Genomic DNA, 23,890 nt, shown 5'->3' on the forward strand with positions numbered 1-23,890 from the left:
GAAGTTTGTTCAGGGTGAGGCTGGCCACGGAAGAAAGGGAAAGCCATAGCAGCTCCCACCATAACACAGCCTGTTTGAGAAGAATTAATATATAGATTTGGCTGTTTGTCGGGTGATGGTTCTGTCCCCCCTCACAAGCAGTGACTGGGGCTTGTTATGTATTGAAGTTCTCACCCTGGCCACCAGGAGCATTGTATATATAGTTTTCACTCAGGTCCACGTCAGTTAATTTAGGCGGGAAACCCTGGGTTGTTGTTACAATGTGACAGCCGGCTACCTATAAAAGCAGGCCGGCTGAGCTGTTCAGTTCAGTTCAGTTCCAGCTTAATCATAAAGAACTACTTGGAGGAATCTTTGCGTCGTGTGCTTTGTCAACCCACTACTTAATAGGTCTCATCCACTCTTCCACTTCTCCCACCTCTTTCTGCTGTAGAAACCGGCTGTTCACGGCTGAATCGGAGCAAACATCAACCAGGTCTTCTGCAGATTGACGTTTGCTCCGATTTAGCAGCAAAGAGTGGATTTTCTGGGGGGAAGCAGCAGGGCAAACAGAACATGGCTCGGACAAGGGCTTTTTTTCAGCCAGAACTCAGTTCCTTCACCTCTCAGGTGGGAATAAGGGCAGCCTTCATGGCGAGTTCCAGCACCCCTTTTTCTAGAAAAATAGCACTCTCCCCAGGGGCCCTAGAAGGCCTTCACACTCCCAACAGCCCCAGGAAGCTTCAACCACCTCCCAGTGAGACCAGACTCTCCCCAGTGGCACCTGGTAGTGGCATTATGAAAAGGATGTTGAGATTCCCCCTCCCATCCAAATGCTGGACCCCATCTGGCGATGGTCCTTCTGCTACAATGCCATGGTCCCCCTACTCACCCGGGAAATATAAATCACCATTTCACCATTTCTTGCAGGGAATCCACTGGGGGCTGGCCATAGTCCGAGCCTGAGCACTTTCCACAAGAAATGAAATGCTGTTATGATTGACTGATTTCACAAAATGTATGTGCCGCCTGATCCCTCCTCAACTCACACATTTCAATCAAAGGGGAGGAGGAAGAGATATTCCAACGCTGAATTTATTGAGATTGAAAACCATTCATTCATTCTTTTTTTAAAAAAAAACACCTTTCAGGAATTGAAAATGAGCAACATAAATGCAGCATGCAAGGAAAAGTCAAATGTTACCTGCATTTCAGCAGCAGGCCTTATAATTCAACAATAAAATCCGTTTTTATAAATCCCAGTCACAGTGGTCGTGTGGATCTCAAAAGGACATATCTCAGGTGCCAAAGGGCAGGACAAAGAGTGTTTTTAGCAAACAATAGAAGCTGTAAAGTCAGACCCACCTCTGTGCGCAGAGATGCTACCATTTAGGAGCTGCCACAGATAACACCCTTTCCTGGGCCACTAGCACCCCACGTGTCTGTGAGCAGCGGAAGGTCTGGGGCAGCACCAAGATCCACACTGAATTGCAGTCGGGACAATCTGATTTTGGTGTGGCAGAACTTTTTCCAGGGGAGCGGGAAGGAGGAGGAAGGGGGCACCTTAAGAGACATGAAAACGGAAGGATTTGGGAGCTGGTGTGTGTCATGTAACCGTCAGTGTGCTGGACTAGGAGCTGGGAGACCAGGGTTCAAATCCCCCCTCGCCCATGAAGCTCACTGGGTGACGTTGGGCCAGTCATTGCCTCTCAGCCTAACCTACCTCACAGGGGTGTTGTGGAGAATAAAATGAGTGGAGGAGAACCATTCAGGGTCATAGCTCAGAGCTGGAACCTTGCTTGCAGATGGCTCCAGGTTCAATCCACAGCATCTCCAGGTAGGACCAGGAGGGAACCTTTTATGAAATCCTGGACAGCCACTGCCAGTCAGTGCAGGCAGTATAGAGCTAGATGGACCAATGTAAGGGAACTTCCTGTGTTCCTCCTGTGACTCTCTCTCTCTGGGCAGAAGAAACACACTTCCATTCCCCACCCACATAATAATAATAATACATCACCCACATCGACTGGATAATGCCTTCAGCAGTATGAAATTAAAGCAGACGACCAAAAAGGTCAGCACTGCAGGGGCCTCTTCTCTGGCCTGCGGACTGGAGGCAAGTCCATTTGCCCTAGGAGCTCCTGCTCTCCTCCTCTGGGTTCAGCACCAACGTCCTGCCTGGCCAGGGCACCTCGGAACAGACTTGGCAAGGAGGCCGGATGGCTTCTTCCCTGCGTCTGGAGCCCCTGTCAGCAGCACACCTTTTAAATGTGTTTGGGGGTGTTATTGGGTTGTGATTTTATCCTGTGAACCGCCCTGAGGTCTGCGGGTATAGGGCAACATACAAATTTAATAAATGAACAATAACAATGCCTGTCACGGGGCAACAAAAAACCCTTTTGCCCAATTCAGTCTGCAGCTGATAGCACCAAACCTCTTGGGCACCAGTAATTTGGGCCTTTTGCCTCGCAGTCTCCTTTTGCTGTTCCTTTGGTGGCAGATCGGCCAGTTTAAGGTCACTTAACGGAGTGTCTTGAGAGGCTGAAATGGGTTTTGACTCCTCGGAGGTCAAATTCCTGTCGCTTTGTTCTTTTTGTGTAGTCTGTTGTTTTCACTGCAGAGGGGGAGATAGTTCTGGATGCCAACCACGTTCCCATCTCAAAGCAGCCCTGAGGAGCCGGTCAGCCTGGAGGCCTCTCCCCGCTGGGATGGGCAGGTTTGGAGGCAGGTATTTCATAAAGAGAAGTCATCTGAAGGTAGCCTCCCTCCTCGTTGAAAATTCCTCATTTCTATTTCTGCGCTGGCTTGAATGTCCCCTGCAGGAGGAACAAGAGGAAGAAGCATGATGAAGCTGTCAGTATTGGGGCATTCGATGGCACAGAGGCCACCTGCTCCAATCCCTTCAAATATCAAGCCACGCTAAAAATAAACATACTCAGAGCAAAGACTTAAGGTTTCCAGAGGAGGCTCCAGCAACTCAGCCAAGCCTCTCACTTTAGGGAAGGTGGGAAATACACAGGGACACTAAGCAGCCCGATCCGGAATATAAAGCCCTTTCTGTTGTTCAGACCCTGGGTAGAACCCCTGGGCTTCTTGGGAGGAGAATAATAAATAATAAATAATAAATTCAAAGTAACAGAGGAACAAGATCCTCCACAAAATCAGACGGTGGCAGTGATGGGCTTTCTTAGCATACGTGTGTGCAGAAGTTATTCTCACTTGCGGCTGACTCCAGATTGTTTTATCATTCCCAGAAAGTAGAAGCCCCCCATCACCAAAAGAATGATCCCTTCCGTACGGAGGCCTGTTTTCAAGGAGGTCATCCATCCCCATCCACTCCCCACTTACTGACGGAGGAGCTGGTGGAGCTGGCGGGCTCCTGGCTGCTTGCTGCAAAAAGGAGAAAATAAGGAGAGTGCGTATCACTGCCTGTGTTTTAGGGAGGGAGTTCTCATTTCCACTTGCACGTTTCCCCTCTGCTTCCACATACCCCTCCATGCCCCATTAAGTCCAAATGTTAACATACATCTCAGTCTACAACCTCCTAAGATTATACAGTAAAATTATAATCATACAGGAATAATAATTCGGGATGCTTTGCAACCAACAGTGCAGTTCTCCATGTGTTGCCTGGATATACTATTATCTGCACGTGTACATGTGCAAATGATTGTGCAGTGCTCCAATGTCGCCTTAAGTTGTGTTTTCTGTGAAGTCCCATTGTACGTAGCAAAACTTACACACCAAGGCCAGCCCAATACATTTTGACACCTGAGGCGGGCCCCAAAATGGCCTCCCTCTTCCCACCAGGGAAGGAGGAGTGAGGGAAGATTTACATCCAGGGCGGAGGGAGAAAGATTGACATGGGGATCTGCTACCCTGCTGAATCCTGCCACCTGAGGCAGTCTCCTCCCCTTGCCTCCTGGGTGGGCTGGCCCTGTCACACACCATTCTCCTGAAACGGAAGTGCTTTGTGTTTTTCACTGTTCCTAAATGTTTAGCTTTGGAACGGACTGTGGCTAAAAACACACACTCTCCTTTCATGCTCATTGGGTGGTTATAGGATGCTGGAGACAGAGACCCTGCTCCAGAAATAGTGATGGGTCTTTGACCGCCTGTGACCTCTGACCTAGGGTTGCCATACGTATTAGAAATCCCAGACATGTCCTCTTTTGGGGGGTCTACATGCCCATCTGGGGGGGATTTTTACACTTTTAAGCTAATGGCTGGGGGGGGGGGGTTTAAAAAAAACCTGTGTGCATGTGGGCAACCTGTGCTCTGTCTCTCAACTCTGCCTCTGTTTTTGGGGGGGCGAGGTCAACAATCTTTTGGGCTATCGTGCAAATAGAAGCTTAACAACATGCCAGCCCTACTGTGGCCACTATATCACTGGCGGTTAGCACTTATTTGCTGCTATAAATCTTGCAACAACAAAAACAAACACTTTTCAAAGGAAAAAGGAGTGACTCACTTGAGGTTCTTTCATAGGCTGCTCCCATTCGTACTTTCTCTACAGAAACAGAATAAGAAGATCAGATCAGGGAGAGGATGGAGCGTGAGAGGCAGGGAGTTCCAAATTTTGGCATTGCACAGGGCGCTGCTGAAATTTGACATTCCACTGTTGCTAGTTACATGTGGCTGGTGGGCAGAAATTGGCTAAGCAACCAGTGGAGTCTACTTTGCTGCTTCCTCTTCCCTCCCGCCCATCACTTGCCCCAACAAGAGATTGCAAGCAAGGCTTTGATGGTACTCAAGGCCTACAAGCAGAAAGCAAGCAAACAAACAAACATGACATTTGAAATGTCCCCACTGTTCAAGAAGGGTTGGAAACCACAGCTGTAGATCGCCACCATCACAGATCTACACGACACACGGCGACTCAGTCGCCAACAAATGTACTGTAGGCTCAGTTAAAAAAGGTAAAGGTACCCCTGCCCGTATGGGCCAGTCTTGACAGACTCTAGGGTTGTGCGCTCATCTCACTCTATAGGCCGGGAGCCAGCGCTGTCCGAAGACACTTCTGGGTCACGTGGCCAGCGTGACGAAGCTGCATCTGGCGAGCCAGCGCAGCACACGGAACGCCGTTTACCTTCCCGCTAGTAAGCGGTCCCTATTTATCTACTTGCACCCGGGGGTGCTTTCGAACTGCTAGGTTGGCAGGCGCTGGGACCGAGCGACGGGAGCGCACCCCGCCGCGGGGATTCAAACCGCCGACCTTTCGATCAGCAAGTCCTAGGTGCTGAGGCTTTTACCCACAGCGCCACCAGTGTCCCCGTAGGCTCAGTTATGCAGCTGCAAATGAAACATTTTAAATGTGTTGCAAAGTGCAATATATAAATGTGACACCAGATGGCGACAGTGAGCTATCCCAAATTCAATGCCTTTTTCAAAACGGTTTTTAAAAAGCATTTTCACAGCAGTTTTTTTATATGTGTGTAGATTCCAGCTTGAAGCTACCAGCACGAGTCTGACCAAACTGCGGGACGCAGTGGAAGACAGAGTGCCTGGTGTTCTCTGGTCCATGGGGTCACGAAGAGTCAGACACAACTAAACGACTAAACAACAGATTCCAGCTTAGTATCCCTGTGCAAATTTGGGCTAGAGGTCAGGGATATTTGTGTCTCTGCCAATGTTGCTGGACTCTGGTTCCCAGCAGCCAGCAAGGCTAACTGTCAGGGTTGACGAGAATTGTGGTCCGTATCGGAGTCTGGAGGGCCACAAATTCTCCATCGTTGGTCTAGATGACAGGGACTTGCCAGCCCCTTGGCATTTTGGAGCCATTATTACATTATGTAACCCACATGAATCCTGCTTCCCAAACATATCAGAATAGGGGGCAGGAGGCAGTGGGGAAGAACAGTTAGGCTACTTTCTGGTTGGTGTTCCACAGGTCATTTATGGGGTGGGGGAAACTTGTGAGGGAGCTGCCAGGAAGGCTTTGCCATCAGCACATTCTCAGGACAGACAGAACCCAGCAAATCCATCTAGTGTTTACTTACTGCGGACAAAGAAGATCACAGCAGCCACCACAACCAGTACCACCACAGCAGCCAAGCCCCACAAAACATTTTCCAGAGTGGCTAAAGAATGGCCTCCCTTGGCTAAAAGGAAACAAAATATATTTCTGTTCAGACACTGGTGGCAGCTCCCAAAGCCTCATCCAGACATCCCGCAACCTTTTTTTTTGAGGAGAGATTCTGTGTACCAAATCTGAGACCTCCCATGAGCAAAACAATGTGCTTTGGCAATGCTCTCAAGAATGCCCTCCCCTCTAAGGCAACCCATCGCTCACCATTAGATTGCTTCAGAGAAGACCAGAAGAACCTATGATTAGGAGTGGCATTCAGCAACCTCATGGAACACCCCATAATTATATCAATAAAACCAGTAAGATTTCTCACCTCCCAGAGAGGGTCCCTCTCCTTCCAATGATTGCTCTTCAAACTCCACTCTTTGAACACCACGCCCTCCCCACTTCCCTGAACCTAAATCACATCTCCTCCTTTGCACCCCCAAAGTATGGATGATGTCACATGGAGTATTAGCCTATGATAGCGCTGGAGTCCCTTGTTCAACTCTGGGAGGACGTTCTCCTCCTAGAATCCTGCAAAGAAGGCCTTTCCAAGAGGTTGGGTGGTCATCTATCATGGATGCTTTAGCTGAGATTCCTGCATTGCAGGGGGGTGGATTTGATAACCCTTGAGGTCCTTTCCAACAACTCTATTGTGATTCTCTGACTCCTCCTCCTGCCCCTCTCTTGTCATTCCTCACCAGGCTCCTCCCAGGCCAAGACCAGAGGCTGTGTTAGGCTGACATGCTCTATGTGGCAATAATAGCGGTTCCTGTCCTGGGGATCCATGTCAATGCTGAGCCAGGCGTGGTAGGTCCCGTTGGAATTGGGAGCGACGTCCCTGCGGAAAGTGGCATGCTCCATGACCTTCCCGTCCATCCTCCAGGTGGTGTCAATCTCTCTGGGGTAGAAGCCATAGGCCTGGCAGATGAGGGACTCCTGGCTGTCTGGAAGGGCCTGACGCGTCACCTTCCCCACTGGGAGCTCTGCCAAAAACAAAGGAACCTCTCCAGTAGCTGGCAGGATGGATGGTGCAATTCACGTGGTCATCCAGTGCCATCCTGACCTGAAATTCGATTACTGATGCCTTCAACATCCCCAAGAGATGACAAGGTCAGAAGAGAGAAATTATCGACTTCCCTTGTGTTTCGTCAGACTTAAAAATCCCTGTCCTCCACAAATATGCTTAAGTTCTTTGTAGTGAATATCATCAATAGATGAATTGACCCGTGGCTCAGACCGATTATGTCCCCATACCTGTTCCCATAGATGTTCCACCGTGAAACCTTTGTCCATTTTTAAAAGAAATTATTCAGACAAATCCCATGGGTCTCCCTGCTATGGGCCTGTGATACCCAAAGCAATCTGAAGCCCCTGTGTGGCAGTTGCGGAGACTGAAGGTCCCCACTTCCCCACAGTTGTCTAAGTCCACCCTCTTCAGGGTTTTCCCCAAGCAATCTGAGACTGCGCCTGCATGAAGCTAACTTCTCCTCTGCCCTCTTCATGCCTCTCCTGGTTCTTTGAGACCAGGGAGGAGGGGAGCTGGTCACAGCAGGAGGGTGAGACTCCCTGGATTCTTCAGCAGCCTGCCTCGCTTCTGTCTCCTGGCCTCCCTCCTCTCCAGCCTCTGCTTCTGCCTCTCATTCTGGACTGCTCTCTGCCACAGACTCTCCCAGCTCACTAAGCCCTGTTACCTCTTCAGATTCTGACACTTCCCAGTCTTCTCCCTTTGACCGTTCACCATTGTCCTACCACCATTCCCTGAGCTCTGAGCCTTCTTCTCTTGAGGGTTCCTCAGCTGGTTCCTCCCACCAGTCCTCTGCATCCAGCCAGCCCATGACACCCACATACCCGAAACCCCTCAAATGTCTCATTTATTTTTACCAACCACACCCACGTTTTTAGTTTTGACACACAGTCCAAAGACCGCTTCAGCTCCTGGAGTTGCTCATGGGTCAATCTGTCCCTCTGACCCAAAATTATCAGCCACCCCGTTCTAGGCAGATTTGGGCTTCTTTTTTATTTTTTTAAAAAATCAACACCCACACACTGTAGCCTGAAGTGACCCACTCCCAGACTTCCTTCCTGCACAAAACAGAGTTTTGGTCTGAAATATGATGTGGGTGGAGAAATAAGTAGCGAAATCCACCCTCCGACAGGAAAGGAGATTCAGACTCAACATCAGGAGTAACTTTCATAAAGATAAATTCCACAGTGTAAATAAGTTTTGATGGATGTAATACTGGAATACTGAATGGCTTAGTTCATGTAAAATATGCGGGGATTTACGGTATGCAAAATGAACCATGGAAAGAGAAGGAGGGAAGTCATTGATATTTTAAGGTTGTTTAAATGAATATTCTAAAATGTAAAACAGAAAAAATTAATAAAAATTATATATATACGGTAGTACCTTGGTTCTTGAACAGAATGCTTTCTGTTCTGTTCATAAATCAAGCTGCGGCTTCTGATTGGCTGCCGGAGCTTCCTACAGCCAATCGGAATCCGCGGAAGCTGCACCAGACATCCGGCTTCCCAAAATTGTTCAAAAACTGGAACACTCAACACTGGTTTTTGATCATTCAGGTGCCGAAATGTATGAGTTCCAAGGCGTTCAGCAACCAAGGTATGACCGAATATTTTTAAAAAAGGAATAACTTTCCAACAGCAAGAGCTGTTCAACAGTGGAAGAGTCTCCCTCAGGAGGTGGTGGACTCTCCTTCCTTGGAGGAGTCTAAGCAGAGGTTGGATGGCCCTCTGTCCTGGATGCTTTAGCTGAGACCCCTGCATTGCAGGGGGCTAGACTAGATGACCCTGGGGGTCCTTTCCAACTCTACAACTCCACAATTCTATCATTTGATGCATTAGCCCTCCTCCCCACTCCCATTCCCCACCCACCCATCTCACCTGTCCTCAGCAGAGTTTCATTCCCGTAGTCCAGGTATCTCTGCAGCCACTCAATGCATTCCTCCTCCAGGTAGGCCTTCCGGTACTGCTTCTTGGCCAACTCTGCATCCCTCTTCCTCTTCATCACTTGGGCCTCTCTGTCAGCTGCCGTCCAGGTGAGGGTCTCCTTCTCAAAAGTGAGGAAGTCCCTCCCATTGTAATACCCTTCTTTGCGCCCGTCTGGGCTCAGTTCACAGCCGTACATGAGCTGCAGAGTGTGGAAGCCTGAAAGAGACCCCCGAGAGGTCAATTGGGGGGGGCAACAGGATCAGAGCAAGATTTCTATCCCTTGTTAAGCCCCACAATAACAACAACAGTAAGGTAAAGGTAAAGGACCCCTGGCCATAAGGAAGGCTGATGGCCGAAGAATCGATGCTTTTGAATTATGGTGCTGGAGGAGACTCTTGAGAGTCCCATGGACTGCAAGGAGATCAAACCTTTCCATTCTGAAGGAAATCAGCCCTGAGTGCTCACTGGAAGGACAGATCCTGAAGGTGAGGCTCCAATACGTTGGCCACCCCATGAGAAGAGAAGACTCCCTGGAAAAAACCCTGATGTTGGGAAAGATGGAGGGCACAAGGAGAAGGGGACGACAGGACAAGATGGTTGGACAGTGTTCTCGAAGCTACAAATATGAGTCTGACCAAACTGCGGGAGACAGTGGAAGACAGGAGTGCCTGGCGTGCTCTGGTCCAGGGGGTCACGAAGAGCCGGACACGACTAAATGACTAAACAACAACAAAGGACCCCTGGAAGGTTAAGTCCAGTCAAAGGTGACTATGAGGTTGTGGCGCTCATCTCCACTTTCAGGCTGAGGGACCTGGCGTTTGTTCACAGACAGCTTTCCAGGTCTTGTGGTCAGAATGATGGAAACCAGAGTTCACGGAAACGCCGTTTACCTTCCCAATGCAGCAGTCCTTATTTATCTACTCGCACTGGCATGCTTTCGAAGTGCTAGGTTGGCAGGAGCTGGGACAGAGCAACGGGAGCTCACCACAGCGCCACCTGCATCCCTTAACAACAACAATAATACTACTAAACAAGGCACACACCCCCTCAGCCTTACTGATGTGGTCCAAAGGAAAGCAGAGCAGGATGTTTGGCAGCAGCTTGGCTGCAGGTGTTGCCCGCAGGAGTCATGCAAGGCGCCATCCAACCGCTTTAGGGACTATGCTCTGGATGTGTGTATGGTTTACTCCGTCGCCTTTTCTCTTCCTGCAGCTATCCCACAAGGCAGTGGAGGCTTAGGGTCAGGATTCTCCTTCTCCTAGATGGGCTCCCTTCCCAGGTGGATGAGCCCCATCTGCCCCTCACTTCCCTCTATGGCAGGGGTAGGCAACCTAAGGCCCGGGGGCCGGGTGCAGCCCAATTAAATCCAGCCTGCGGATGGTCCGGGAATCAGTGTGTTTTTACATGAGTAGAATGCATTTCAAATGCATCTCTGGGTTATTTGTGGGGCCTGCCTGGTGTTTTCACATGAGTAGAATGTGTTCTTTTATTTAAAATGCATCTCTGGGTTATTTGTGGGGCCTGCCTGGTGTTTTCACATGAGTAGAATGTGTTCTTTTATTTAAAATGCATCTCTGGGTTATTTGTGGGGCCTGCCTGGTGTTTTCACATGAGTAGAATGTGTTCTTTTATTTAAAATGCATCTCTGGGTTATTTGTGGGGCCTGCCTGGTGTTTTCACATGAGTAGAATGCGTCCTTTTATTTAAAATGCATCACTGGGTTATTTGTGGGGCATAGGAATTCTTTCTTTCTTTTTTTCAAAATATAGTCCGGCCCCCCACATGGTCTGAGGGGCAGTGGACCAGCCCACGGCTGAAAAAGGTTGCTCTACGGCATGTGCAAAAAACGCCTTTTTGACCGTTGGACCCACTCTCGGTCTCATCTGCTCAACCCACCAGAGCCTGTCTTCGCATGCAGGGGATGTCCCTAACTCACCAAAGTTTTGAGACCCATCGGCTCCCCTCACCTGATTCCCAGGACTGTGGCTGCTGTCACAGGCTAAAAGTCTCCAGGAGCCACAGGTGAGAGCCAAGTGCAGGTTGGGGACCAAAGGAGGGCAAACGACCCCAGAAGGGGCCTGACTGGCAGGGAGAAAGCAGCTTATCCCTATTTAGGAATCACTATTCTCCCTCTCTGCGGGAGGCAGTGGAAGACAGGAGTGCCTGGCGTGCTCTGGTCCAGGGGGTCACGAAGAGTCGGACACGACTAAACGACTAAACAACAACAACAACATTCTCCCTCTCAAGGCACCATCTCCTGCCCCTGGAAGGGACAAACCTGGCAGAGAGAGAGAGGGAGACTGAGCTCCCTTCCTGCCCTCCACTCACCGTTGCTCTGGTTGTATTGATCCTGTAGGTCCAGCAGGTACTGGCTGAATTTCATATCCAGCTTGAGGAATTCCTGGGTGATCTTTTCCCAGTACTGAGCATTGTCCTTCTCTGCTTTCAACATCCAGGAAACTTGGGGCACAGCCTTCTCGGTTTCGCTGTCATACTGAACAATGGGCTGGTGGTCCACGTACCCCCCAGCAATGAACAGGGGCAGCCCCTGACTGGGCCCTGACACCCCCGTGCACAAGTAGCGCAAGGAGTGACTGGAGCAGCCTGGGAAGGACACAGAGAGGGGGCGGGGGGGAGCTTCATATATTTATTTGCCATCGTATTCTGTTTTATTTGCCGAAGCACAAAGAAAATGAAGCAGAGAAACATTTGAAAAAATGGGCAAGTAGGCAGGTAAATGTATCAAATTTTTCAAGTGCTTTTCTTTTTCATCTTCTTTGTTTGTACAACTAATCCAAAATGCAGCAGCCAGACTGGTGACTGGGAGTGGCCGCCGAGACCATGTAACACCGGTCTTGAAAGACCTACATTGGCTCCCAGTACGTTTCCGAGCACAATTCAAAGTGTTGGTGCTGACCTTTAAAGCCCTAAATGGCCTCGGCCCAGTATACCTGAAGGAGCGTCTCCACCTCCATCGTTCTACCCGGACACTGAGGTCCAGCTCCGAGGGCCTTCTGGCAGTTCCCTCACTGCGAGAAGCCAAGTTACAGGGAACCAGGCAGAGGGCCTTCTCGGTAGTGGCGCCCTCCCTGTGGAACGCCCTCCCACCAGATGTCAAAGAAATAAACAACTACCAGACTTTTAGAAGACATCTGAAGGCAGCCCTGTTTAGGGAAGCTTTTAATGTTTGATGTATCACAGTATTTTAATATTCTTTTGGAAGCCGCCCAGAGTGGCTGGGGAAACCCAGCCAGATGGGCGGGGTATAAATAATAAATTATTATTATTATTATTATTATTGTAACAGTATCGATTTGATTTAAATCAAATTGATATAAATCACGATTTAAATCAGTGAGACTGGTATAATCTTAATATGGTATAATCTTAATATGCTGGTATAATCTTAATATTTACAACCAGATGAAGGTTTCCTTTTTGGAATAATAAATTTTCAGAGTAGTTTTTACAGTTATATCCAAAATTACTGATTTGGTTATACTATTAGAAATACATAGACAGATCATTATGAAATTATAGTGAGCTTTAATAAGTTAACTGCTTATATTTGGACAACTTTTCTGCTGTACTTTATTGGAAGGAAAAAAATAATCATTTCCTTAATAACGATTTAAGCAATTTATTTAACAAAAACAGTAACATTATAGCATATGTATCCATGTTTGTTAAATGATGTGGTTAAACAATTTTTTAAAAAATACCACTTCGGACTGAATTTTAGCATACATGAAAAAAATTGAAACAAATCCTTATTTCCTTATGAATAGCCTTTGGACTATAATGTAACTTAAGTAGAAAACTATATTTAGAAATATTTTTCCTGGAAAAGCATTTTATTTTTAAAATCCTATTTAAATAAAAGAAATCTGACTTAATTTTAAAAAAATCCGATTTTTAAAAAAATCATGAACATTTATCCCCCCTGGTTTGTAATAACTAATACCTAATAACCAATATTCTAAAGGGTTCAGTGAGTTCATCGATAGAGATCTCAAAGTATTCCCAACGAAGCCTGAGGCATTTATATTTTCTTGCAACTTGTTCCATCAGCACATGATTTTTAAAAGCCACGGTTTCAACAAAATGATCACAATTTTGTCTACCCTCTCCGACTGGGATCATAGCAGCGAGTTGTGTATCTGAAGAAGTGTGCATGCACACGAAAGCTCATACCAAGAACTAACTTAGTTGGTCTTTAAGGTGCTACTGGAAGAAAAAAATTTTTTTGTTTTGTCCCAATATTTAGTCAGCTAATCAGCGAGGCGGGGATCAGATTTTATTCCATTGTAAGCAATGATTATATGGGCTGCACTCGGTCAGTAAAGGACCATCATCTCCCCATCGCTTGTCCCTCAGGCATCTTTCACAGGCTAAGCAAAAAAGCTAATGAGCCCAGGGGGAGGGTTTGTCCTCTGCTGAGTTCAGTGTCTTTAGTAACACCAACCGAAAGCTTCCTTATAACATTTTTTTAAATTTATTTACAATGATATTTTTTTTAACAAAACCGACCAGGTTGCCCCCTCCACTTGCCTGGATTCTTAAGTGGGGAGAGGGCAGCTGTGGCTGTCAGGTCCTGCTTTGGGGGTTCCCCCTGGGGCATCTCCGGGGGGGGCGCTGGGAGACCACAATTCTGGACTACGATGAGTCCCCTCTGGCTGGATCTCCCCACTGAATCCCAGACTGGCTTTTGGGGGGAGAGCAGGTCTCCAGAACAGCAGGGAGGGTAGTATCTCCTGCAGATGAGAATATCAGGAGGAGGAAGGAGAGACTAGAAAGCGGACTGGATCCGGATCAGGCGGCGGGCAACCCCTCCGCTCTCTTTCTACATTCTGCCCATCCCGACTTGTGGCACTCGGGGGGACTCACCGAAGCAGCCCCCCAACAAGAGGGGGAGGAGCAGCAGCCACCCCATCGGCCTCCCCCCTCGCCCCACACAAAGCCGCTCCTGCCAAGAGGAGGAAGCCCCCCCCCCGCAATCCGGAGCAAGAGGCGAGATGGGCGGGGCCGAGATGGATATCCGCCCAATGGGAAAGGAGCCCGGGAGCTGCGGTGGGAAAGTGAAACTGAAAGTTCTCCGCCGGATGACGCGTTTGCGGGGGAGGGGAGGGGAAAGTCAGGCAAGGAGGGGAGTCCACGGCGGGGGGGGCAGAGATGTGCCCTTATTTTGGAGGGAGAGGCGGGCAGAGGGGACTCTGCGTATTCCCACAGGCCGCTTCTCTTCAGCGCTTGTTTCTTCCTTCTTCTTTTCATGGGGTTCCTCCCCTCCCCCCGTATTGTACTCTGTGAACCGCTCTCAGATCATAGGATGGAAGGGCAGTCTATAAATAAACAAAGCAAATACATTAATTGAAAAAGCAAAGCTTCGTCCTATATGTCAACACACCCTATATTTGTCGCCTCTCTCTCCATAGCCAAGAGGGGGAGCGAGGGAGGGGCAGCCCCCCAAAAAAGAAATCAATAAAGGTAAAGGACCCCTGACAGTTAAGTCCAGTCGGGAATGACTCTGGGGTTGCGGCGCTCATCTCGCTTTAGTGGCCGAGGGAACTGGCGTACAGCTTCCGGGTCATGTGACCAGCATGATTAAGCCGCTTCTGGCGAACCAGAGCAGTGCACAGAAACACCGTTTAGCTTCCCGCCGGAGTGGTACCTATTTATCTACTTGCACTTTTGTGCTTTCGAACTGCTAGGTTGGCAGGAGCTGGGACCGAGCAACGGGAGCTTACCCTGTTGCGGGGATTCGAACCGCTGACCTTCTGATCGGCAAGCCCTAGGCTCATCGGCAAAGAGGCTCTGTAACTTGTGTTTCCCTCCTGGCTCTGGAGGAGGGGAATCACAGCCCTGGTTTTTTCTCCTTTCCTCGCTCCTTCTGCGCAGAACGTCTCCTTTGAGCTCCGTCCCAGGGAGGTGGTGGCGCTGGTGGGTCTCAACGGCAGTGGGAAGAGCACCTGCGTGGCACTACTGGAGCGCTTCTATGAGCCCCAGTCTGGGGAGATCCTGCTGGACGGGGTCCCGATCCGGGATTATGAGCACAAGTACCTGCACAGCAAGGTGAGTCGGGGGGCCCACAAAGTGTGGCTGAGATCAAACTCCTGTTTCCCCTTTATTATTTATTGAATTTATATACCGCTGTATACCCTCAGGTCTCAGAATAAAATTATAATATATAACAACACAATCCATAATCCATTCTTCCTTGTGGAAGATGCAGAAATGGCAAAACTCTACTGGAAGAATAAGAAATCAAGATAACAAGTTTTTTTTGATAAAAGAATGGAAATGGTTTATTGAATATTTACAGATAAATTGTAAACAGATAAAAACAGTGGCAGGATTATTGTAATAACCTGCAGCTACATAAGAGTATGTAGCTACAGGGAGTTCCAAAGGATTTTAGGGATGTTAGAAAGTTCTCCTTGCCATGGGGATGGCGGTTCTGTTTTTCACTAAAGAGGAAGCATCTTCTGCAAAAGAGGAAACGACAGGGTGTGGCTGAGCACTGGAGAGGAAATGTGGGTTGCAAAAGGCCATGCCCACCAAGTTTTTGTGATACACAAACACTTCCCAGCCTGGTACTTAAGCTGTAAACTGGCTTTTTCCAGGGGATGGTGACTGGAGATGAGTTCCCACAAGAAGATGCTTGCAAGGAGCAGCTGCGGCTGTTGAGCCTTGAGAAGGGATGGTTCAGAGGGGATGCAAGAGCCTCCTTCAGATATTTGAAGGGATGGAAGGACCTGCCCCTTCCTGTTCTCTCAGCTTCTCATCTTTCCAACTTTAATTTAGTTCTGTACATTAATGCAGCAATTTGTGGCTTTTGCTTTTAAAAATCTGCATGAAAATTTTTCATTATTTCAGTGCAAATCTCTCCTAATGAACATGTTATTGTCTGCAGATTTGACTAATGCACACATTTTTGCAAGCAATTTCTGCTAATAAAAAGCATTTTTGTAGGCTGTTTTCACTAACATCTTCATTTCTTACTGTTACCGGAAAAATCCGAGGGCTCCCTTGGACAAAAAGTAAAGACACCAACCAGAGTAAATTGAAGCAAATCAGCAGCCTGTAGGCTTGGCCTTTGTTGAAGAAAGACTGTCGCGACAGGGTGCTCGCCTCACTTGCAGGTGAGAGAAAAGACACAGAAAAATGGTGTGCAAGGTCTTATAAAAACTTTTGGAATTCCCATCCTGTAAGTCAAGCCCACCCCCAGAAACATCATGCATACATTACAGAAAGGAGGGGTTGAGGGAGGGGTGGTGGTGGTAACCTGAGTGTCCTGTCACCTGGCTGGTTCCCTTCTCTCCCCCTCCCCATGAGTCACTTCCAGGAGACAAAGGGGAGTTGGCAGTTTCCTGCCCCCAGAGGGAAGATCTGATCATTGTCCTTTGTTTCAGTCCATGCTGAATCCACTCCCATATGCAAGTTCTTTGTGATCTTGATTGTCTTCTGTCTAGGACCATCAGGGTTGGCATAGCAACTGGGCAGGGCTCCTGTGGATGTGCTGGGCTGGCCTGTATCAAACCTTCCCCATTTTGTAGTCCTTCCTTCATGGAGTAAAATAAAAGTAGAACAGTGCAAATCTGATGCATGGTTGATTTTCTATGAATTTATAACAGAAGCGTAGCGTATGTAGTGTGTGAGTGTGAGTGTGTGTGAAGTTTGTACAAACTGGATGATGGGGGGGGTTTCCTGCTACACTTACACACATTTTTGTAACACTTCGAGTTGGAAAACAGGGTTGCAAAATCCAGAGAACTGTGAATGTTCGTCTGTGTTTTGGTTCTCATATTGTTTGAGAAGGTGCAAATATGGTGGAGTCTGCTTCAAATGCAAAATGAATCCAATTTCTCTCTAGTCGTCACACTTCATTCTGCCTGCAGGTGGCGCTGGTGGGACAGGAGCCGGTCCTCTTCTCTGGGTCCATATGGGACAATATCGCCTATGGGGTGCAGGATTGCAGCCAAGAAAAGGTGGCGGCTGCGGCAAGAGAAGCCAACGCCTTAGGCTTCATCAATGAGCTGGAAGGAGGGTTCGCCGCAGGTGGGTGAAACCTCTTTCCTCCCATCTCCCTTTGTCTCTGCAAAACTCCACTCTCCTTCCAGAAAAGGCACCTCGCCTGATTCTTACCCTCTCTGAGATAACATGAATTTCTGTGGCCCACTGAATTCCTCCAGGAAAATTGGTGGGGCTCCAGTCCCTTGTGACTGTCAGAATATGAGGTCATGGCAGCTGCAGACAGCCGGCTTGTTGACACCACATGATGGGGCTGACTGTGGGAAACAGTGTTCCAGTCAGTTCACAGGGCAGTTTACCGGAAATTGCTCAGAGTGTAATATGAGACCTTCCTCTTGCGTATGTACAGGAAGTCTCTCTCTTGCTTGCTGAAGTTTGAAGTGAACAGACACGTTTTCTGTAGTGCTGCAAAGTCAGAAATAAAGGATGTAAAAGGACGTTTCTGACTATCTCCTTTCCCTGCCGGGGGGGCAGGAGGGAGGAGGTGTCCATCTCCCACGCTGGGAGGTGTCACCTCTCGAGACCTAGCCTGGAGTCTGAGGGGATTGCAGCCAGGGAGGTCAACCGGAGATCAAGCCGGGAGCCTGGGAGAGTTGCCAGTTTCTCCCGAGGGGGGGCTTGTTTTCCAACAGTGACGAGTGAGAATTCCAGGCTCTAAGCCTCAACTCCTCTTGTCACTGTGACCGACCCCCACCCAACTGCTCACTCCATCCCATCAAATGAACCCAGGAGTTTGGGATCCTCCTTTACCTGTGACTCCCCTTTTGCACACCTGCCACCACTCCCACCAGGCTTTCTTTTTCCCTCTTCCCACCCCTTCTCTCTTGTTCCTGCCTGCCTGCAGATGTCGGGGAGAAGGGAGGCCAGCTGTCCGCAGGGCAGAAGCAGCGCCTGGCCATCGCTCGAGCCCTGATCCGGAACCCCAAGGTCTTGGTGCTGGATGAGGCCACAAGTGCTCTGGATGTGGAGAGCGAAGCTGCCGTGAGTGTCGGGGGGGAGGGGGAGGAATTGTGGTGGACATGAGAAGCGTTAGCCATGAGTGGGTGCAGTGGTTTTATATTATTGTAGGGACACGGGTGGCGCTGTGGTCTAAACCACTGAGCCTCTTGGGCTTGCCGATCAGAAGGTTGGCAGTTTGAATCCCCGCGACGGGGTGAGCTCCCGTTGCTTGGTCCCTGCTCTTGCCAACCCAGCAGTTCAAAAGCATGCCAGTGCAAGTAGATAAATAGGTACCACTCCAGCGGGAAGGTAAACTGCATTTCCGTGTGCTCTGGTTTCCGTCACGGTGTTCTGTTGCCCCAGAAGCGGTTTAGTCCTGCTGCCCACATGACCCAGAAAGCTGTCTGTGGACAAACGCCGGCTCCCTCGGCCTGAAGCGAGATGAGCACCACAACCCCATAGTCACCGTTGACTGGACTTAACCATCCAGGGGTTCTTTGCCTTTACCTATGTTATTGATATTTATAATATTAATAAATGGACTTGCATTTTCCAGTGCCAGTCATCTTTTAGATAGACCTTATCCTTTCAGTTTTTTCCATCATTATTTTTCCAATTTGGCCAACCTTAGGATGACAAAATTATATCTATCCTGGGCCGCATGCTATTCTGTATGGAGGCCAATGACGTCCGGGGGTCCGGCACACTTCTCTGCGCGACTCTGACCTTCCCCAAAGACCTTTGACTCCAGCAGCAAGTAAACACAGCGGAAGCAGAAGCAGGAACGTTCTGTCGTGTGGTAATAACTCAGGCTGAAACGCAGCAGTCTCCTTATCTTTAAAGCCTTTATTCCTTAGCAAACACAACAGCTATAAATTTCCTGGCGACAGAGCGCACATCTTGCTGCTGCTCTCTCCTCGGAGCAAACACGCACACTGAGAGACGCAGTAAAACCCTCCCTTCAGTGTTCTAAACCCGCCTCAAAATGTGAGACGTCATCACTCAGAACTCTTAACCCTGTAAGTTCTGAGCCTCTCTCCATACCCCCTCTCGAATCATATTTTGAGAGGACTTTTGAGTGTTCAACACCTTCCCCATTGCCTTCCGCCCCTTCCTGGCATCGTTGTTAGGCACCTGTTGAACCTCACAAACCTTAGGTTCGCACTGTGCGAAACCAACCCACGCATTTGTGACCTGAAACCTCTCAGGTGGAATTCCCTTTGTAGCCCGCGATGACCGCCTGGGCACAAACTGGGGTGCTCCTTTTGACCCACTGGGGCCAGCATGTGCGTCTTCCTCATCAGAAGACTCCCCCTCTGACTTGACACGTCTGTGAGCTTTCTCCATTATGCGCACAGGAGATGAGGGCTCACTCTTGGACACTCCTTTAACAACCTGTGGAGACGCCCTACTCTGTTCAGGGACCTGGTCTCCACCAGCAGGTTCAGGCTCTGGCTCTCCTTCCTCCTCAGAGTCAGACAGACAATCTGAGTGAACGTCAGAGCGCACTTTGCGCCTTGCCCAACCATCCTGCTCAAAGAACTCAGCCTGTTTACTGACCAGAAGCTTGGTCTGATCACCTTCTGGGTATGCGAATCTCCATCCTTTTGTCGCAGGCTCATATCCACAGAAGATCATTTCCTGGTACCTTGGGCCACCCTCCTGCTGCAGAAACTTTGGTACAGGCACCATGGCTCTGTTACCAAAAGTGCGAAAGAAATGCACAAGCGGCTTCTGCCGATGAAGCAGGAAATACGGGGTGTCACCTACCACTGCATTATAGCACCTGTTCATCGTGAAATTGGCTGTCTTTACCGCCTCCCCCCAAAAACTTTGAGGCAAACCAGAGTCATCCAGTAGAATCTCTGATGCTTGAACCAGAGCTTTACTCCTAAGCTCTGCCACGCCACTGTCCTGAGGAGAAGTCACCTTGTGACGTATCCCCCTCTGGCGAAAGAAACCCTTTAGAGCAGACCCAGTGACCTCTGAACCTCGGTCACACTTGAACCCCTGCACCTTGGTGGAGAACCTTAGTTCCACCTCTGCAACCCAATCTTTGATAAGTTGTGTTGCCTCCTCCTTAGTTTTCAGCGTGTACGCCCATGCGTTCTGCGTATAATCATCTGTCAGCACCATCAGCCACTTGGCCTTGCCCAGACTTGGCTGTGGCATATCAGAAAGGTCTGCATGCACAAGCTCAAAAGGCTTTGTGGTTACTCTCTCCACCCTGGGATGATTAAATCCCTTGTTTCTGGCTTTTCTGCAAACTTTGCAATTCAAAGGTTTACCACATTCTTTTACCCGGCACCCTTTGGTGCACTCTGATAACATCTGAACGTCCTCACAGGACCCATGTGACATTCTCTTGTGCCACACGCAAGCACACGACACATGAGTGTGATCAGTGGCTTTCCCAGTATTCCCCTCACCCTCCAGAGGTGTTTCCAGAACAAAGAGGTTGTTCTGATCCTTTTCAACACTTATGAGCTTCTTCCCATCTCTGGAAATTGTACAAATTTTTTTTTCAAAACTCACTGAATATCCCTCCTGTAAAAGACAAGGTACAGATAACAGGCAGTGTTTTATCTCAGGGAGAACATAGACCTTCAGTTCATCCTGCAAGAAAGAGACAAACATGTTAGCAACATGGGTCACATGTCCCTGTGAACCTGTAGCAAATTTAACTGTTTTCTCAGTTGAAACAGCCTTGCAGTTCCACATTTGTCCATCAGGTGGCGCTGTTACCAGGTGGGCATTCGCAGCCGAGTCAACAACCCAACGTAGGACCCTCCCCCCTCCGGAGTTGTCCTTCTTTGTTGCCTTAGCAACCGACTTCCTGCTGCCCCCGACCTTGGGGCCTTCGCTGCAGGTGCTCTCCAAAACAGCCATTGACGCAGTCAGCTGATAAGCGTTTCCTCCCCTCTCTGGAGCGTGTACTATCTGCGGTTTGCCACGCCTGCCTTCTCTGTTGCCATGGAAACCCGGCTGGTTCCCATGGGAAGCAACCTTGGAAACATCCTGCCCTGTCTCCCTCGCTCTCTGTGGGCAGTTGCGACGCAGGTGTTCAGCCGAAGCACAAACAAAACATCGCCGAGTGGAAAACTTTGCAAACTTGCCTTTGGTCTTCTCTTCCCCCACCAACCTTTCCAGCAGCACTCCCTGAAGCTTTTCTGCTGTTGGGGAAATGGCCTTTGGCTTCTGCTGTGGTTTCTCTGCAAACCCCCTCCAGCTCCTGCCAAACAGCCTGGGCACTCTCAAGACCCTTGGAATGGCCTGCACCCCCATTCCCAGGTGCAAAGTTCTCAGTGGAAGAGATAGCCACTGCATCTCTCTCCTCTTCTCTCAGCTGCTCTCCAGCACGCAGCTCTTTTGTAGGGGCATTCCGGCAGCCCTCCAACACAGTCCCAGCCCCCTCTGGGCCTTCTGGGCGTCCCTCAGCCCATCTTGGACTTGGTGCCTCCTTTGAGTAGCTCTCAGCCCCTCCTGGGCCTGGTGCTTCCTCAGAGCAATTCTCAGCCCCCTCTGGCCTGGCTCCCACTGCTTTCTTCAGTGCCTGCCTTCTCCCGGCCCAGGGCTTGCTCCCGTCCACCTTATCAACAGGGATTGACGACTTCTGGCTGTCTGCCATCTCTCCCCCAGGGCCCGGCCTACTTACAGGTACAGTAGCACCTCCCGGTCCGGCAGATCCCAGCTCCTCCCGGCTGGCTCCAGCTACTCCTTAGCTGGCCTTTGGCTGCTCCTCAGCCTCTTTGCCTGCAGTCACCCTTCCCAGCGTCTCATCGGCTGGCCTCTGGCTGCAGTCTCTCACACGCACGAACGTTGCTTATCTTTATTGCTGATCACCCATAAACTTTGGAGGCCAATGACGTCCGGGGGTCCGGCACACTTCTCTGCGCCACTCTGACCTTCCCCAAAGACCTTTGACTCCAGCAGCAAGTAAACACAGCGGAAGCAGAAGCAGGAACGTTCTGTCGTGTGGTAATAACTCAGGCTGAAACGCAGCAGTCTCCTTATCTTTAAAGTCTTTATTCCTTAGCAAACACAACAGCTATAAATTTCCTGGCGACAGAGCGCACATCTTGCTGCTGCTCTCTCCTTGGAGCAAACACGCACACTGAGAGACGCAGTAAAACCCTCCCTTCAGTGTTCTAAACCCGCCTCAAAATGTGAGACGTCATCACTCAGAACTCTTAACCCTGTAAGTTCTGAGCCTCTCTCCATATTCTGCCACCCAAATGCTGGGTTACCTAACATGGGCAGGGTAATAATAATAATAATAATAATAATAATAATGTAGAGCATGCCAAGCTCTATATCCTTGTGTGGGAAAACAGAAGGATTCATAATGCTTACAAACATCTCTCTTAATCTCTGTCTCCGACTCTTTCTCTCTCTTATACACACACACACACACAGAGCCAGTGGTTAGTGTGTTAGACTGGGATGCGGGTTCAAATCCCCACTCAGCCATGCGGCTCACTTGGTGACCTTGAGCCCATCCCTGCCTCTCAGCCTAGGCTACCTCGCAGGGTTGGGAGGAAGAGCCCCATATACGTCACCTTGAGCTTCTTGGAGGAGGGCTGGGATATAAACCTAATAAATAAATAAAATAAATCTAATACAGGGTTTCTGGCTTCTTCCCCTAGATCCAGCAGTCACTGATGAGCGGCCAGGCCAGGGCGGTGCTGGTGATCGCTCACCGGATGCAGACGGTGGAAAACGCGAACAGGATCGTCGTCCTGGAGGGTGGGGAGGTTGTGGAGGAGGGGACGCACTCTGAGCTGATGAGCCGGAGGGGCCCCTATTACCGCCTGGTGCAAAGGAGCCAGGCTGAGTGACCTCCGCCCAGGAGGGGGCAGGGCTGTCAGTAACTTCATCCTCTGGGCTGAGTGGTCTTCTGGGATCCCCCTCTTGAGGTGGTCATGTGTGTGGCATAACTGCGTTTAGAAGGGGGTCTCTGTGCCTTCTGCCGAGTGGGACCTTGGCCCACAGCCCCAAATTCCTGCCATGATGGGGCTCCTAAGAGACTCACCTAATTGGCTGATCCCTTCCGAGTGCAGAAACTCTGGCTTAGCAAGAAAAGTGGGTGTGAGCCCCACTTTGGAGACAGATGAAGTGGGGTGTGAAAAGGACTGTGTAGCACCCCTTGTAATCACTATGCAGCTGTTAAATAGCAGACAATTTGGAGTATCGGTATTTGCCCCAGGAGAACTTAAGCTGTGACTTTGAAAGTCTTGTTCCCAAGCTCCCATTTTTGAAGCTCCCCCCCCAAGCTTCTTTCCAAGTAGCATTCCGCTCAGAAGCCCTACTGAGTTCAATAGGGCTTACTCCTAGGTAAGGATTTCATCTTGAGTTGCTTAAATAAGGAGTCTGGGTTCTTTCCCAATCCTGTCTCTTGGTTCTGTATGTCTTAGGTGTTTCTGAGTGTGTTGTAAAAATATCTTAAGGCACTTTTGGTCTCTTGCTGTTGATTGTCCAGGACTATGATGGCATGAAAGTGGCATTTTGTAAAATAAAATGTGTGCATATGATAACTCTTTGAGGTTTGAAATTTTGTGTCTCGCAGGGGTTGCAGAATGATGCCTCTTCTAGGGTATGGGAACAGAAGAGGCTGCTGGATTAGGGGGGAAAGGGGGCTCCTCTGGTCCAGGGCTGGATCTACACAAGATCTGAGTGCTTGAGGGACACATTGGCCTGCCAAATGGCTGCCAGTTTCCTCAGCAAGAGAAGATCTTGCTTCAGGGGGAGAACACTCTGCCTTGTACAGAGTGAGGCCATGTAGCTGAGTGTTGTCCACTGACTGGCAGAGGCTCTCCAGGGTTACAGGCAGGAACCTTCATCTCAGCCCTAACTGGAGAGGCCAAAGATGGAACTCAGAACCTTTAGCTACAAGAAAATTACCAAGAGATGAATCCATTT

At 49.3% G+C, this 23,890-nt stretch overlaps 4 protein-coding genes across 10 annotated transcripts in view; 2 read left to right on the forward strand and 2 right to left on the reverse strand.

Moving 5' to 3' along the window:
* The window catches only part of TAP2 (transporter 2, ATP binding cassette subfamily B member), a 71,659-nt gene extending 48,154 nt beyond the window's left edge, over positions 1-23,505 (forward strand). For both annotated transcript variants that reach the window (XM_053379719.1, XM_053379720.1), the window contains one exon: positions 22,888-23,505. The gene's annotated coding sequence lies outside the window, so the exon portion shown is untranslated. The remainder of the gene's footprint in view (positions 1-22,887) is intronic.
* The window catches only part of LOC128409420 (H-2 class I histocompatibility antigen, Q9 alpha chain-like), a 69,536-nt gene that overhangs the window by 23,087 nt on the left and 22,559 nt on the right, over positions 1-23,890 (reverse strand). The gene's annotated exons all lie outside the window — the stretch shown is intronic.
* LOC128409434 (major histocompatibility complex class I-related gene protein-like) lies at positions 1,044-14,006 on the reverse strand. The gene is made up of 8 exons (XM_053379936.1): positions 13,892-14,006; positions 11,333-11,608; positions 8,957-9,220; positions 6,751-7,035; positions 5,979-6,080; positions 4,451-4,489; positions 3,328-3,369; positions 1,044-2,795 (listed from the first exon to the last, which is right to left on the reverse strand). The coding sequence occupies exons 1-8, from the start codon at positions 13,935-13,937 to the stop codon at positions 2,713-2,715; spliced, it is 1,137 nt and encodes a 378-aa protein (XP_053235911.1). The 5' UTR covers positions 13,938-14,006; the 3' UTR covers positions 1,044-2,712.
* Positions 14,020-23,505, forward strand: LOC128409629 (ABC-type oligopeptide transporter ABCB9-like). Its single transcript, XM_053380194.1, has 5 exons — positions 14,020-14,142; positions 14,837-15,073; positions 16,900-17,059; positions 17,877-18,013; positions 22,618-23,505. The coding sequence occupies exons 1-5, from the start codon at positions 14,020-14,022 to the stop codon at positions 22,807-22,809; spliced, it is 849 nt and encodes a 282-aa protein (XP_053236169.1). The 3' UTR covers positions 22,810-23,505.

Source organism: Podarcis raffonei, chromosome 2 (assembly GCF_027172205.1).
Source record: "Podarcis raffonei isolate rPodRaf1 chromosome 2, rPodRaf1.pri, whole genome shotgun sequence".
Taxonomy (NCBI): Eukaryota; Metazoa; Chordata; class Lepidosauria; order Squamata; family Lacertidae; genus Podarcis; species Podarcis raffonei.

Excerpts from the sequence above, each read along its gene's own strand:
- LOC128409629 (XM_053380194.1), top strand. The coding sequence starts at position 14,020 with ATGGGCGGGGCCGAGATGGATATCCGCCCAATGGGAAAGGAGCCCGGG. Across the intron at positions 15,074-16,899 it reads ACAAGTACCTGCACAGCAAG|GTGGCGCTGGTGGGACAGGA; the intron begins GTGAGTCGGGGG and ends TTCTGCCTGCAG. Across the intron at positions 17,060-17,876 it reads GGAAGGAGGGTTCGCCGCAG|ATGTCGGGGAGAAGGGAGGC; the intron begins GTGGGTGAAACC and ends GCCTGCCTGCAG.
- LOC128409434 (XM_053379936.1), bottom strand. The coding sequence starts at position 13,937 with ATGGGGTGGCTGCTGCTCCTCCCCCTCTTGTTGGGGGGCTGCTTCG. Across the intron at positions 7,036-8,956 it reads TGAAACTCTGCTGAGGACAG|AGCTCCCAGTGGGGAAGGTG; the intron begins GTGAGATGGGTG and ends TGTTTTTGGCAG. Across the intron at positions 4,490-5,978 it reads TGTGATCTTCTTTGTCCGCA|AGAAAGTACGAATGGGAGCA; the intron begins GTAAGTAAACAC and ends CTGTTTCTGTAG.